At 41.1% G+C, this 16,927-nt stretch overlaps 1 protein-coding gene across 3 annotated transcripts in view; it reads left to right on the top strand.

Annotated features, from left to right (window-relative positions):
• The window catches only part of Hhat (hedgehog acyltransferase), a 330,730-nt gene that overhangs the window by 116,634 nt on the left and 197,169 nt on the right, over positions 1–16,927 (top strand). For all 3 annotated transcript variants that reach the window (XM_048809436.1, XM_048809435.1, XM_048809437.1), the window contains exon 8: positions 15,452–15,602. In XM_048809436.1, coding sequence (XP_048665393.1) covers positions 15,452–15,602 — 151 coding nt within the window. The remainder of the gene's footprint in view (positions 1–15,451; positions 15,603–16,927) is intronic.

The raw sequence follows: 16,927 nt of genomic DNA, 5'->3' as shown, positions 1-16,927 counted from the left end.
TGATTGCGGTTACTGGCACTTTCTTTGCTTACCTTTTCTCCGCAGTATGGGATTGTCTCTTGGCCATGGAGCCTGGATTGAATTTGTAACTTGTTTTGTTCTTTAGGTCTCATTTTTACCCTTGTGCTATTTAGGGTTCCTTTCAGTTCCTTGCTTCATCCAGGTCCCAAACCTGTCGGACTGTGCTGCCCGCATTTAGAGTGGGTCTCCCCCTTAGTTTGCTGTCCCACATGCCAATTGTTCCTAGAAATTGCCCATACTGACATACCCAAAAGTCTCTTAATCTTGGGCATCTCTTAATCTAATCAGGTTGACAACTCATATTAACCACCACACCATCCCATATCACCCTTCTCTCTGATTCTTTCCCTGTGCCCAATCTCAGGGAGTTTTGAACTTCCTTTTGTTGTAGATCAGTTATATATTGATCTGTGAGTCTGGAGAAAGCGGTAGTAAGGCTTCTATCTAAGCCACAGACTTTGAAAGGGCTTGATGGGCCAGAGCCTCAGGGAGTTGCCCCTGACAATGAGGCATGGAGCTCTGTCTGCTTAGCCTCACTTAACTGAGTCCTTCTAAAAGACAACTGGTGCCTAATGGGAGCCTTGCAGGGCTTCCTGGAACCCAATTTCCCTGAATGCAGAAGTTATGGACCTACCACTTATAAATATGGGTGTTTAAATGGAACAACCCCCTTTCCTTCTTGCAGGATAAATTATGTTTGAAGTCTTTCAAATATTTCCCATTTTATGGAACACTATATGAATAAAGACTTGAAATGTGTTCTAGGAAGAGTACGATGATTGGAAGTTTGAATCCTGGAGTGTAAAACCTGTTCTAGAGTAGTGTGACCTCATGGAAGAGCAGCATACATCTGTACTGTTGGGATGGCTTTCCATTGTGTTTAGAGTAAAGCCAGACTGCACCTCCTTAACAAAACATCATGTGGTTTGGCTCCTGCCCACCCTTTGCACACTCCTTTCCCTCTCTGTTCTAGCACACTGGGCTTCTTGCTCGTCTTCAGACATAGCGGGCATGATCCCATCCTACAGTGTTTGTACACTCTTTAGAATGCACTTTCCCTTCATCATATATGATCTCTTGTCATCTCCATCTCAGCTTAAATGTCACTTCCTAAAAGAAGCTTTCTCTGGTGATCCAAACAGAATAGCCAAGTAGTGTTTTGCTTTCCCCTGTTTTAGTCTCAATATAGGACTCATCACCATCTGAAATTGTCCTCTTTTCTCTGCCTTCCATTTTTTGAATGTATGTTCATGGAAGTAGGGACCTTACTGAACTCTTTCATGGTGATGTCCCGAGTGCCTACAACAGTGGTAGCTAGTATTGACACTCCATACATATCTGTTGAATATATGAATAGTGCAGTTGGTCAGGCAAAGCTCCTGTTTGCTGTTAAGAGCAGGTGTTTTCAACAGACTCATTTAAGATCTGAATATGTGAATTTTAGTCTTAACTCTACATTTGCTAATTCGGTGACCTTGGAAACATCATTTATCCTATCTGAATCTGTCTTATCTGTAAAATAGCAATGACAGTACTTATCCAAAAAACCCCATTCAGTGGTTGGGAGGAGTAGCTGTGATAATGGATGTGGAAGCTCTTTGTAAACTTGTCATCATTCAACAAATGGAAATTGTCACTCCCAATAAATGAACTAGACATCTACGGAGTGCTCTGCTTAGATGTCTAGTTCATTTATTGGGAGTATATCAGATTATGATGAAGTTGCCTCCAAAGTATTTCCATGGAAATATAGCCCTTACGAAGAGCAGGCTCTATGTCAATGCATTATCCATGTTGGTCAGCACTTGACTGATTATAGCTTCATTTTGGGTCTTTATCATACCCATGGAAAGATTTTGCTAACCAGGAAGGGAGTTGGTGTTGGTTGAAACTAGACAAGTAAACATCCCAAAGGCAAGTTCTGACAATGCCCACTCAAGCTGGCTGGGGAAGGATATTCTCATCTAATAATTTACTTGTTATGTCCAGGGGCCTTGTCTTATCCCCTGACCTATCATCCAGAGCTTGATGGCATTATAGATTCATGTTTTCTGGCCAGTGCTCTGGCATCCATTTCTTCACAAAGCAACTGAGTACATGATTTGATTTCCTATATGGCCCAATTAGAAAACAGACTCTCATAGGAAGAGGGGAGGCCTGTTACCTTGGAGGTAATAATTCTCATCCTAAATTGGCAAACTGACATTTCAGTATTCTAGATCTGTTTCCATGCATCTAGGCTAACATGCATCTGCCTTCAGGCTGCTGATGGGTCCTGACCTGAAAAATTTGGGGACTTAGCTGGGATGTCTTAAAGGGATATTTCTGGGTGGCCACTTGCCTTGATTGGGGTTTCCTACTCAAGTAGCTTAGCTTTTTATTTGTGAAGGAGTCATGGTTTGATGCTTTATTTGGTTGTATGTTCGTAAATGCAATGATTTGAATATGTTATCAGTATTAGTCGTTCGGGGTAGATATACTGGAAAGGGCCAGGAGGGGGCAGTAAAACCTAGCTAGTGATTGAGCAATTTTAATCAGACAAAATTCCGTTAGTCTAATATTCAGCCTCTCCTGGACAATTGACAGGGTATTGACATGGGGATGGGGTAGTGCCCCTTGACTATGAGAGAGGTGATCTACCGGAATAGTCATATTCATCCCAGCTTTCATGATATCCTTGTTATCACTTTAAACTTCTTATGGAATTCTGTGAAATGTCAAATTTCCCCAATTTTCCTCTTATTTTTATATTCTAGGAAGAACATATTTCTATATATAGGCCCGTAGATGAGATTGTCATTGGGTATCAGCAGTGAGGGTCTCCAACCCCTTAATTTCTAATCAGATGGGCTTGACTCTATTCCTTGGCCTCAGAAGAGCCCAGTGCTGTGCTGAGATGTCTAGTTCGTAGTTGCATCTTTCCCTGGTCTTATGCCTTTATGGAACTTTGCTTGGGGATCATCTTGCTGGCCTCAATGTACATCTCCCTGATTACCTTGTACTGTTTGTCTATTTTTCTCAATTTGTACACACATGCCATGTATAATAACCATAGGCCCCAAACAAAAGTATGCTCAGATAAGGCATTTGTGCATATTAGAGGATTTTGATAAAGGTTTGGCAGCAACTGCACAGATAGCTTAAAACTGGGGATTGGGTCTCACCTGTCCCTACTCCTGGACTTTGTCTACCTCCTACGTCTGCCCTTCTTAATAAAATCCACCCCCGTTTTCTTACAGACTGATATTTCTAAAACAACAAATATTATTTGCAAAATTTCACAGGTCTTTCACTAATATCTTACCATGACCAATCGTCTTCTTTGTTACGGAGGTCCCCATTCCTGCATATGCTTTCCCACCCCACTTTGGCTATATGGGCTGCCTCATGTCTTCAGGCTTTGTACATGATTTTGCTTGAGGTTTCTTTTAGGTAGCTAACTCATCCTTCACATAATACTTTTAGAAAACCTAGATTTAGCCTGGTGTGGTGGTGTATGCCTGTAGTCCCAGTGGCTCAGGAGGCTGAGGTGGGAGGATCTCAAGTTCAAAGCCAACCTCAGCAACTTAGCAAGGCTTTAAGGAACTTAGTGAGACCCTGACTCAAAATATTAAAAAGGGCTGGGGATGCAGGATGTGGCTCAGTGGTTAAGCACCCCTGGGCTCAATCTCTGGTACCCACTCCCACAAAAAGAATAAAACCATATAGATTTAGAACTTACCCCCATGTCTTCATCCTCTAGGTACAGCAGTGACCAACTCTTGGCCAATTTTCTTTCATCTGTACTCTCTCATATTGTTTTGAAGAAAATCCCATATATCTTATTATTCATGAATATTAGTATCTCTAAAAGATAAGAACTCCTACTTTTGAACTCCAGAATATTTTAAGAAGACCAAATATGGTACAGTGGAACCATACTCCAATTTGACAGAGCCTAGGATTAAGTGGAACAAAGGAGGCTGTGGTTCTTCAAAAGCTCAGAAAGATCACCTTTCTTGAATTCATCATTGCATGGTGTTTTTCCATGGTAAATTCAGGTATATGAAATTTTGGGGGCAGGGGGAGATTGTCAGGGAGTCTCGGAGTTGAAGTGAGAAAAGATGAGTAAGTGAAAATAATGAAAACTTGGTTGTTCCAAGATTACAGAACATACTTGAGAGTCCATTATAGAAGGTTTAACTATGTATGGGCTGAAGTTCAAAAAACCTATCTCCTAAGTGACAAGAGACAGGGGATTTTAAGCTCAGTGCTTAAAGCACCAGCTGGTGACTTGTTGAAATAATGGCTGTGTGCCTATCTAAATGGTAATGAAATGCTAACCAAGTCATTTATTTGCTTATTCTACAAAATCCCAAAAAGAAAGGGGTAAGACATTTGGCACCTAATATTTGTTGTGAAAACTGGGGACATGAACATATGTCAGGTAGCATACAATTTTTTACTTTTTTCCACCCTTTTGAGACATTAGACATTCTAAGCCTTGTTAAGATACAGTGGAAAAAATTAAGTTTTATAAATTCTCGTCTTGGATTAGAATCCAGAGGTTATTTAAAATTAATGCAGTGTGAATCCAACGCTACTCTGGGATTTACTACTGCGGAACTCGACTGTTCAATTATAGACGTTCCATGTGGTGTGAGGATAATTTCATGGTGCATGCTTGCAGAATGGAAGAGATGTCTGCTTGATGTGGCAGTCTAAAGGGTAACAGGTCTCAAGACAGTCCTTTAATAAAACTCTAACTATACCCTGCTACCACTCCCCTTGCCCCAATAGCGGAATTGAAGAATACGGATCTTTACTGAGCTCTACTTAAACCATTATTGTGCCTGAGTAAGTTGGCATACAGATAACTTCTTAGATACATAAAGTAAGTATCTTTTTTGTTTAAGCCAAGATAACATATGGAAACCTAAATATGTTAGACACCTTAGGGAGGCAATTATTTGCTTCCTAAAGGGATTCTTTGCTTCCTTGAAGGGTTTCAAATAGAATCCTTTAATTGGTAATTTCCAATTCTTTTTGCACAGGGTTTTTAGAGCATTTCTCTTCAGCAAAGCAAGTGAGAGTCCCTACTTGAAAATTTGCTTTTCAGAATTTTCAGACTACTTGACCCTGTATGAATTCTCTCCTTTCCCTACATGGCTTGAGTCTTGCATAGCTGATTGTACATGCTGTTACTTTGCCTCTGCTGGGTGAGGTCTTTTTCCCTGATGTTTCTTGGATCAAGTACAGACTGATGGCACTAGGCATGTCATGAAGAAGATGGGGAAGGGCCTATGTGGAGCTAAACTCTGTTCTGTTCTACTACTATAGTCAGTGAAAAAAATTTTCATTTTACCATATAGAAATACTTCTAGAACACCTTGATTTAAGACACATTTTGTGAAGTATTCCATGTTTTTATTGGATAATTATAATTTTGGTGAGTGTGATATCATGACTTACAACCATTTTCTCCAGCACATTAATAGACAAAGAGGATGGGCAAATAGGATCTAACATTCTACCTTGGGGTTCTGGGGATGTGGCTCAGTGGTTGAATGTGTATCTGGCAAGCATGAGGCCCTCCCTGAGCTCCCAGCACCACAAAGCAACCCCCAGAACTTTACACCTAGGTAAAAATTTTCTCCCAGCAACACGCCTTTTCTTGGGAGAGAGAAACTTTAGTGGTTTAATGACTATAAGAAGAAAACACTTAAAACTGGATTTTCCCATATCTAATATGTCCAAAGATTAAGTACCTTGAAAGACGAACTCCCCTTTGGGTTTCTGAGTTAATAACCACTCATTTCTTACACTGAATCAGTCTGAGGTTAGAGGTAATATGGAAAAAGACGTAGTTTAGTTTGTGGTTGTCTGGCAAAGAGTGCTTTTCACTGACTGGTATCACCCTCTGGGAGTAACTGGTGTGTTGAAGACCAGCAAGATAGGAGCCTAAGTGCTTGCCTGCCTGTCCCCATCTTTCACATTGCCTGTCCTGTCTGGATGGTGGCCTCTCTTCTTGGACCTCCACTTCTTGGACTTAGTATTTGCTTGAACCAACTCACAGCAAATTTGTTTGCAGAGAATCGTGGTGAGCAACTCTGGGCAACCTCAGTTGTTTCTCAGATACCTTTGCAGGCAGTGTGCTCCTTGTGGCCTATTATGTAATATATCATGAAGCATGTTCAACTTGTTGATTATAATGAAGTGTATTCTGCAGCCGTTGGATGGCATGTTCCATAGATGGTTGTTAAGTCCATTTGATATAGGGTGCAATTTAATTTCAGTTTCTTTGTTGATTTTTCTGTCTGGATGTCCTACAGTAGGGAATTTTATAATACAAACTGTACAGGTAGATAAATTCCTGATGCTCACCTTAGAGATTCAGCTTAGAATCTTGCAGTGGATGAATCCATACTCCTGGGTTCCAACCAGTATCCGCTTGAAACGGGTCAGTTGTCCTGCCGAGCCCAGCAGGTAGGGACAGTAGCTTCTAGATGGATGGGTTTTGCTGTAGTCATTTGTAGGATTCAAAGACTAGAAATAACTGAATTCCTGTTCCCTCCTTGACTCAAGACAGGCATGTCTCATCAGCATGCTCTTCTTTTTGATTCGAGCACTTGTGGAGTTCTTGGTGGCCCATTCCTCAGTGCTGCTTATCGCCTCACTCTTCCCCATCAATCACACTTAGTGACTCTTGTTTTTCATGGCACTGATCTTTTTTGACAAGAAACCTCATGTAACTACTGTAAGGCAATAGCTATCTTTTGTTTAACATTTTTACAGAAATCGGTAAATCACAGTGACTGGCCACTCATGTTGACTTTTGCTGGACATTACCTTTTCTTCTTTATGCCCAAGCTGGAAGGGAAAATCTCTATCTTGGCACCTCTACCTTTTCCTGTGGTTCCTGGTTTGTATTTTTCTTGGTTAATCTTTATATTTCTAATACTGAAGCCAGATCACATAGGTGAAAGGTTCTTACAGGAAATTTCATGTGAGAAGCAGCTTGCTGTTTTTTTTTTTTTAAAGTAAGCTTTCTGAATATGAAAGGACTTAATCATAAAGTAGTTAAGCAAGGTTTTGAATAGATGTGAATGATGTGAAAGTGATTGGAATCATTTATTGTTGAGCAGAAAAGGTCCAGATCAGAGGTCAGGCTGTAAATTGAGGTGGAACCCAGGACTGGCTGGAGATGAGAGTGTGTAGGGGTGGGTCAAGGGTGGCACAAGCTTCTAGAAGCAGAGACAACATGCTCCTTGACGCCAAGTGAAGCTGGAACCAGTCTGTTATGCTCACTGCGAGAATTGCAAAGGCAGGGCTCCAATGCAAAGATGGCTGCTGCTCAGCAGCTGTCTGACAGAGCTGGAGGGCATCTATCTCCAATCTTGGACAAACCCTGACATAATGTGGTTTGTAAAGGGTTTTCATGACGCAGTTACTGAACTGTTCCCCAACTCTTGGGGGAAAGCTAAGAATTCAAAAGGGTATTTAATACAACTCAGTCCTTGTGTTCACCCTGAAGAAAATCTTATCTTTGGCAACATTCACTGGACAAGCTACTCTCAAATGAGCACCTGCTACTTGGAGGCCTAATATTCAACCATCTGGGGATAGGCTTGGAGCATCTTATAATCTGGTAGACAATACAGGCCAGTACAAAAATAACTGAGGTAATGTGTAATAGAGATATTAATGCCACTTTCTCGTGCATGATGTTTTGGTTGGCTTTTCTCATTGCTGTGACTAAAAGACCTGACAAGAATAATGGGAGGAGGGAAAATTAATTTTGGTTTATGGTATCAGAGGTCTCAGTCTGTAGATGCTGACTCCAAAGCTCTGGGCCTAAGGTGAGGCAGAACATCATGGTGGAAAAGTGTGGAGGAGGAAAGTGGGTCAGGGTATGGTATCAGGAAGCAGAGAACTGCGCTTACCAGGCCAAAATATAACCCCCAAAGGCATATCCCCAGTGGCCTACTTCTTTCAGCCACACCCTACCTGCCTATAGTTAGTGCTCAGTTAATCCCTATGAGTGGATTAATGTGTTGATTAGGTAAGGCTTTCACAACCCAATCAATTCACCTCTGAACTTTCTTGTCTCACACATTAGCTTTTGGGGGACACCACATGTCTAAACTGCAATAATATAGTTGATAGGATATTAGAATTGAAATTATAAAATATGAAAATATTAAATCTATATAACATAATGTTTTTACATAAAGAAAAACCACATATTTCTAGATATGTGAATGTTATAGAATGTATAAATTTTAGAAGCATCACACTTTGTGGGAAATAATCAACCGATTTTGGAGCCAAGAGAACTGGGTTCAAGTCCCACATGTTATTAACCCTGAGACTTTCAAAGGTCATTTAATTCTTATTAATCTTTCCTTCTTAATATGATATGTAGAACCAATAATAAATATGGCACAAGGTTGGGTAAAAATTAAGAGTGGGATATCGTGTGTGCAAATGCATTCATTCTCTCAGCTTATTCATTCATTGAGCAAATGTTGCTTATTATCACTAAGTGTCTGGCACCGCTTGGCACCCAGAAGGTTGAGAAGAAGCCAGCCATGGTCTCTGCCCCACAGAGCTAATAGATAACAGTATTTCACAGAAAGCTGTACCATGTTATGTTGTTGCAGGATAGCATGTGACTCTTTTGGCTGTGGCATTGAGGAAAACTATGAAATAATGGTATTTAGGTGGCACCTTGAAGAAAGGTAGAATTTTGATAGGAAAAAAAATGGAGGATATGAATGTGTTGGCAGAAGAATGAGTGAGCAAGAAGAAAGTGAAGGAGTTAGTGGGTAAAATGAGGGAAGTCCAGCAAGGGTGGGAAAATCAGGGCAGGGAAATTGGGATGGGTCTTGCCTCCTCCTTCCTACTCCCTACTCCCCTCAGGGTGAGATCTTCAGCAGCTCATTTGAGAACTTGAGGTGAGAGGGTGGTAATAAGCTAGGTAGAAGCCAATTGCTGTCAGTTAAAATTTTGGTGGGGTAATAGGGGAGAGGGGAGAGAGCTGAGTACATGGGTACGTCAATCTGGGAAGGATGAGCTCCAGGAGTTGAGGTGGCTTTTGTTCCTTAGTCCTCATCCTCCTGGGACTCTATAGCACTTGACATTCATCTTCTGTCTTGAAAATGTGCTCTGTTTCTAGTTTTGAGGGAGAGAGCTAAATTGTTTTGGAGGAGGTACGTTTGACACACTTGCAATTGGAGGTGGCCCAGCCCGCTGGTAGGCAGAACTAACCACTCCTCTAGTAACTTCCACACAGTAGCAAACAATGCTAGGACTTCCTGTCCTCACTCGTGTTCTTGATACTGGGAGGCAAGGTCCCAAACCCACAGAAGACTCTTGTTTGGCAGGTCTGAGCCTCAGTAGCAACTCAACAGTCCTCTAAGCTGATGATAGACCATCAGTACTGTTTCCAGAAAAGTCATGATGTGGGTAGTCTTCATGCTTTAAGTGAGTCATTAAATGCTTCATTGAGAAATAACTGAATTGTCAAACATCAACTATTTACCAGATATCAGGTGCTGGGAATAAAAAGGTGCAAGACACCAGTTTTAATCTTGAGCTTGTGAACAAGCAGGATAACTGCATGATCTGATGACAATCATATAAGTATGATGGTAGTCTAAGGTGGCTGCATAGCTGACCTCTCACCCCATTCAGACTTTTGCTGAAATATGCTCATTTCAATGAAGATCACCCTGACTTCCAACTTCAAAACAGCAGCATCTGCTGTCTCAGTATTTTATGAGCTGCTTCAGTTTGGCTTTTTCCATTAAATTTATAATCCTTTCAGTTGGCTGTTACTGAATAATCATCTGAAACTTTACTAGTTTACAACAATGGTTTCCTCTCTCACTGATCTGTTGGTTGACTGGTCTTGAATGGGTATTTCTTGCCTGGGGTCTCTCTTAGGGTTCAGTCAGACATCAGCTGGTGCTGCAGCCTTCTGCAGGCTAGATTGGGCAGGACATCCAAGATGGCTTTTCACTTGGTTGACAGTTGAGGCTAGTGGTCAGCTAGGAGCTCAGCTGATGCTGTCCACCAGAACTTCTTCATGTGATCTATGTGGCATGTACTTCTAATAGTATAGCAGTTGATATACTGATAAAGGATGTTATCTTAAGGGTAAGCATTCCAGCTGGGTGTACTCCTACAATCCTAGGGGCTCAGGAGGCTGAGGCAGGTGGATCATAGATTCAAAGTCGGCCTTAGCAACTTAATGAGGTCCTAAGCAACTTAGTGAGACCCTGTTTTAAAATAAATAAAATGGGCTGGGGATGTGGCTCTATGGTGTAGAATCTCTGGGTTCAATCCCTAGTGGGGGCAGGGGAAGCATTCTAAGGGGCAGGAAACGGAAGGTGCCAGGCCAATGTTAGGCTATACTTGAAATTGTGTTAGTCTTCTGTTATTGTAAAGAAACACCTGAGATAATAAACTTAAAAGAACAGTTTATTTTTGCTCCATTTTGAAGACTCAGTCCATGGTTGATGAGGCAGCACATCATAGTGGCTGGAGATGGAGAGAAAGTGGGGAGGGAAGAAAGGACCAGTGTCCCAATATCCCCTTCAAGGCCATGCCTCCTGTGACCTAACTTTCTCCCATCTCTTAAAGGTGTCACTATCTACAAATAGTGCTATAGACTGGTGACCAAGACCTCAACACATGAGCCTTTGGGGGACATTTATTCAAAATAACAAATAGCATTATTTCTTCTGTAGACACAGAAGAAATTCCAGACTTACTTTCAATGGTGGGAGAGGGAAGGTCACGTTGCAGGAGAGCATGTGGGATGGAGGACATGGTTGTAGCCATTTCTGGGAATATGTTCTGCTATTCTTCCTAGCTTATTAATACAGAATTCAATTTTGTTTATTTTTGGTTGATTCTTGACAATGTCTTTTGATGTATATTAAACACTTAGAATCGTGCCTGGCACACAAACACAGAATGAGTACTTATTAAATATTTAACAAATGGTGTCTGAGCCACTGTGTGCAGATTGTTTCCTGTCCCAGAGGTGTGAGTGTAATTGCACTCCTGATTTACAGTCTCCTCCTCCTTTTACAGACCCTAATGCTCCGTAAGGGCAGGTGTCTTCCCTCTTTATTCACTGTGACATTGCTCAGGTCTACCAAGCCCTCAGTGCTCAATGACAATGTTAAATGAGGGAGATAGGGACTGTGTTTGAGCTGGGATCTCAATGATAAATAGGATTTTGCTAAGGAAGGGAGGTGGAGGGAATAAAGGCAGAAGAAAATAGCAAAAAGGGAAGGGTAAATGTGAATAAAATGGACCATGAGCCCACAGAAGCTGACTCCCTACCTTATTTGACCTCTAGTCGGTTTCCTGTAGTCCTCAATGGATTCCAGCGGTCATGTGATGAGTAAATGCTTTTTGAATGAATGTCAAGGGAGAATGTTACACATAAACTTATCCATGGATTTTTGGTGGGGTAAAGATAGGTAAATTCAATTATAATAGAAGAGTTGAAAGAATATTTGAAATACCCAACAGTTTTTAGGAATTGAAATACAGTCACACTTTTTATCTTTGAACTTAACAAGGGTTACTCCATTTATATATGTCAAATAACTTTCAGTCAGGGTAGAGCAATTTATATTCTTATGTTGTTTTCTTGCCACTTATGTGCCTGAGAGAATGTAGCAAAATCCTTAGGGTCAATTGCAAAAACTTAAACTAAATCTTACAAGGGCAAGACTAATTTTTAGGTCAAGGGAAAAGAACAAGCCATGCATCTTTCATAGGGATAATGAAAATCAATAGCAAGACAGAATAGTTAACCCCACAGGTGAAACACAATTAAAAAAAATTAATAGCTATTGTACAATGATAATCTAGGAATATCATTATGCATCCTTTTCTTAAAATTTTGTTAACCATTTATTAAAAGTTCAAAAAAGCAGCTATTTAAACCTTTAGTGTCTTAATCCATAGAAATAGTCAATAACAGAATATGTTATTTGTTGCATATTAATAAATGTGTGGCTTTTGTAGTTACTGGTTTAACATATATGCCCTATATATGATAGTTATACAAAAATCATGGCAGTTCTCATACTTGTGCTTTTTAAAATTTTAAAAAATATTTTGGTGATGCTGGGGATTGAACCCAGGACCCTGCAATGCTAGGCAAGCACTGTACCACTGAGCTGTACACCCAGCCCTAAGGGCAGTACTTGAGGCACAAAGCAACTTACTCTTCCTGAGCTGACATCCTGTTAACAGGGCAAAGCTGTTAAGCACAGCTGCTCCTATATGTAAGAGCTCGAGTCGGCCTTCACCAGCCTTCACTGGCATGTTTCTGATCTCAGAGTGGCCATATGTCTCCCTGCACCCCGAGTGCTTTGAAGATGTATTGTTAGCACAGATATCTCTTCTTGATCAATGTGTATATACACGTTTTCACACACCGGTTAGCTTTGTAGTTTTGTACTTCTATCACACAATGTTCAAGAATGAGAGTCTATACCCAGGCTTTCCAGCATATTTCCAAACATCTAAAGAACCTGTTTGATCACTTCTGAAAGGGAACAAGACAGTGATTCCTGAGGTCTTCTAATTGTAGGTTTACCTCATTGGAGGATGTACAGTTTTCACATTTGAACCACCATCTGCCATCACCCCAATTATCTTGTTTCGTTTGGCACAGAGCTACCATTTACAGCCACACACTCCACAGTAGGGACATTCTTCAAAGATCCTCCTGTGGCATTAGGAAGGCCAGATGGTAATACTTTTTGTTGGCACCTCTTTGGAGGCTTAGATATTTTCTTTAGAATGTTCCAGAAAATTACTTGGTCAGCTACACCAACATGTCCTGCAGTATTTCCCTGCACACCGGGGAAGGTGGCCTTGTGGCCACTGGTCATCTTTTTTTTTTTTTTTTTTAAAGAAAGAGTGAGAGAGAATTTTTAATTTTTTTTATTTTTTAGTTTTCGGTGGACACAACATCTTTGTTTGTATGTGGTGCTGAGGATCGAACCCGGGCTGCACGCATGCCAGGCGAGTGCACTACCGCTTGAGCCACATCCCCAGCCCCGCCACTGGTCATCTTCTCTGCGGCTGCCTGCCATGCTTTGCCTGGGAATATGTTCTGCCATGCTCCTTGCCAGCACTGCTCTGGAGACCTGCCTCTGCCTCCACCACACGGCCAAGGCCAGCAGGAATGATATCCAGTCAGCATGGCACCCAGGCCCTTTACCTACCTCCTGGGTGAAGAGGTTGAAGTGGTCATCCAGGACACCTGGGGAGGCTAGGAATCTAGGACTCTAGTCGGTTTCCTATAGTCCTATCTTCCAAAGCAGCTCTACTGTTTTACATATCTGCCATTATGACTGGGTGCTGCAGGGTGTTCCCACTGGGGAACCAGAGCTGCCTCATCGGCCTCACACCATACCCAGTGCCCACACCCTGCTGGCCAAGAGGCTAGCACAGGGCCTACTGTAGAGTTTTTTGTCCATTTTATTCCTAACAATTTTTACCGGGGTACAGTTTACATACTGTATAGTTCACCGACTCAAAGTCGCAGTTCAATGGCTTTTAGTGAAATTACAGATATATACACCATCATTGCTTGCTAGTTATATAATTTTTTCCACCTCAAAAACAAATTCTACCTTTAGCTGCCCTTCTTTGCCCTTCTTCTTGCCCCATATCCTCCTGCCTGTTCCTTCCCCAAGCATGCAAAAATCACTATCCTGCTTTCTCTAAGTTTCCCCGTTCTGGACTTTCATATGAATGAATCGTGAAGTATGTGATCTTTTGTGACTGGCTTCTTTCCTTTGCATAATGCTCATCCATGTTGTAGCATGTATCAGTACTTAATTCCTTCTTAGGATGGAATAATATTCCTTGGTATGGATATACCATGGTTAGTTTATTCACTTATGGAAATTTAGATTCTTTCCAACCTTTGGCTATTATGAATAATGTTGCTAAGGATATCTGGGTATACATTTTTAAAAATTTTTTATTTATATGTGACAGCAGAATGCATTACAATTCTTATTGAAATTATACATCTAGAGCACAATTTTCACATCTCTGGTTGTATACATAGTATATTCACACCAATTCATATCTTCATACCTGTACTTTGGATAATAATGATCATCACATTCCACCATCATTAATAACTGCATGCCCCCTCCCTTCCCCTCCAACTCCTCTGCCTTATCTAGAGTTCATCTATTCCTCCCTGCTCCCCCTCCCTATCCCACTATGAATCAGCCTCCTCATATCAAAGAAAACATTTGGCATTTGGTTTTTTGGGATTGGCTAACTTCACTTAGCATTATCTTCTGTAACTCCATCCATTTACCTGCAAATGCCATGATTTTGTTATCTTTTGTTGCTGAAATATTCCATTGTGTGTATATGCCACATTTTTTTAATCCATTAATCTATTGAAGGGCATCTAGGTTGGTTCTACAGTTTAGCTATTGTGAATTGTGCTGCTATAAACATTGATGTGGCTGTGTCCCTGTAGTATGCTGTTTTTACGTCCTTTGGGTATAGACCAAGGAGAGGGATAGCTGGGTCAAATGGTGGTTCCATTCCCAATTTTCCTAGAAATCTCTCTACTGCTTTCCATATTGGCTGCACCAATTTTCATTCCCACCAGCAGTGTATGAATGTACCTTTTCCCCCACATCCTTGCCAACACATTGTTGTTTGTCTTCATAATAGCTGTCATTATGACTGGAGATGAAATCTTGGAGTGGTTTTGATTTGCATTTCTATAATTGCTAGTGTTGAACATTTTTTCATGTATTTGTTGATTGTACATCATCTTCTGAGAAACGTCTGTTCAGGTCCTTGGCCCATTTATTGATTGGGTTATTTGTGTTTTTGTTATTTAGCTTTCTGAGTTCTTTATATTGGGTATACATTTCTGTGTGGATCTGCTTGTGTTTCTGTTGGGTTCACACCAACGGCTGGTTTCCTGGGTCAGATGGTAACTGTGGCATTGTTGGAGGAACCACTGGACTACCTTCCAAAGCAGCTATACTGTTTTACATATATCTGTATGATGGTTCTGTTTCCCCACATCTTTACCAATACTTGTTGGTCTGACTTTTGACTCTAGTCATCCTAGTGGGTATGAAATGATAGATTGCCTATCATGTGTTTAAAAGAAACAACAACAACAAAAGATTGCTATAAGGTCCTGTTGCCTGTCAGAATAAAAGGAGATGTCATTATTTGTTCAAGATTTTTATTGAATAAAACCCATGATGAGATACTGTTTAAAATGTGTGAGATGCGGGGGAGAAAAGAGTTGGTGGAGAAGTGGGGCAGGTGATGTGTTCCTCGGGTGTCTGTCTTCATCTGTCCCAGGAGACTGCCTCCCTTCTGGCTGATGTTTCTAAAAATGAGCCCCTTTGCCTTTCAGGAGGACTGGCGTTGGCCCAAGTGCTCTTCTTCTATGTGAAGTACTTGGTGCTCTTTGGTGTCCCAGCTCTGCTCATGCGCCTGGATGGACTCAACCCACCGCCCCTCCCCCGCTGTGTGAGCACCATGTTCAGCTTCACCGGGATGTGGAGGTCAGTCGCTTGGTTTCTAAAGTCCTTCAGGGGGTGTCTGGTGGGAGGAACCACAGCTTATTTGGCTTCAAAGAGTTTGAGTACTGTTTGCTCTTCCCCTCACTCAAGTCCCATTTGGTACTTCAGTTTCTTTGTCCCACTACTAGAGTATTGATCCAGGCTTTCTGTACCTCTCAAAATCATCATTAAGCTAATGAAGACGGGTGAGAGAGTTTCTCACCAAGTCTGTCCACCAGCGCACAAAAGGTTATGTTTGAAGTGATTTCTTACTAGGGGTGGGCTATTATATATTATTTTGAAAATGATATCTGTAGATGATTTAAAATATAGTGTCTCAAGATGATAGAAGAGGCCACGGTGGCTATTAGCTAAATCTGGGTGACTTGACTAAATCTTTGTTTTAGTTTCCTATCTCTTCAACAATAATGATAAAGATAACACCTACCCATGGGAGTTGTTTTGAAGATTATATAAGCTGATGCATTTAGAACAGCTGGCACATAGCAGATATTTACACATTAGCTTTTAGCTTTATACACTTCCTATGCTCAGAGCAGATGGATTGAGAGGTGTTTGAGTTCTTTTACTATTCTTGATTTTTACCCCATAAAGTAGGGTTGGCCTGGATGTTGTTATTTGTTGTTTTGTTCCAGAAGATCCCTCAGCCTGATACCCCCATTATTTGATGGATATTTTCCAGATGGACTTGCTTGTGGCTGTTTCTCTTATCACTTTCAATGTATAACAAGTGACAGGAATGCTTTTGCAATTGCACACCTAGTGGATAAAGCTCGGGGTTGGCACTGGCTCAACCTTAGTCAGTGCCTCCTTAAAATTTGTCCTCTGAATAATTCATTGGATTCCTCTGGTCCTGGTCAGAATTTTTATTTTGCCTCATTCCCGTGACCTGTTCAAGTCTCACATTTTCTATCAGGGAAGAACTCGGTGAACGTTGTCCTACCTAATGTTGCTCTTCAAAAGGAGGTGGGCTGCACTCTACATGCTGGTTTACCATAGTAACTTATTATAGATGCTGAAATTATCTAAGTCTCTTTCAGTGCAAAATCTAGTTTGATTTGGGGAGAGGGTTAGAAATTTCATACGGCGATTGCGGGGAATGTCAAGTAATTGCTTTGATTGGTCCATAATTACTTCATTGAATACCAGGTTGCCCTGTTTTCATGGCAAGATTAGAGAAGGCTCTCCCTAACAAGAAGGCCATGGAGTAGCTTTTTGTTTAAAAAGTGGACCTGATTGGAAGCTCTGTTAACTTTCAACCTACTCATAAATGTAATTTCCTGAATCAATGGGTTGGGACCCAGCAT

This window comes from Marmota marmota, unplaced genomic scaffold (genome assembly GCF_001458135.2).
Source record: "Marmota marmota marmota unplaced genomic scaffold, marMar, whole genome shotgun sequence".
NCBI lineage: Eukaryota > Metazoa > Chordata > Mammalia > Rodentia > Sciuridae > Marmota > Marmota marmota.
The sequence above is the reverse complement of the archived record's forward strand: the minus strand, read 5'-3'. Positions and strand labels throughout refer to the sequence as shown.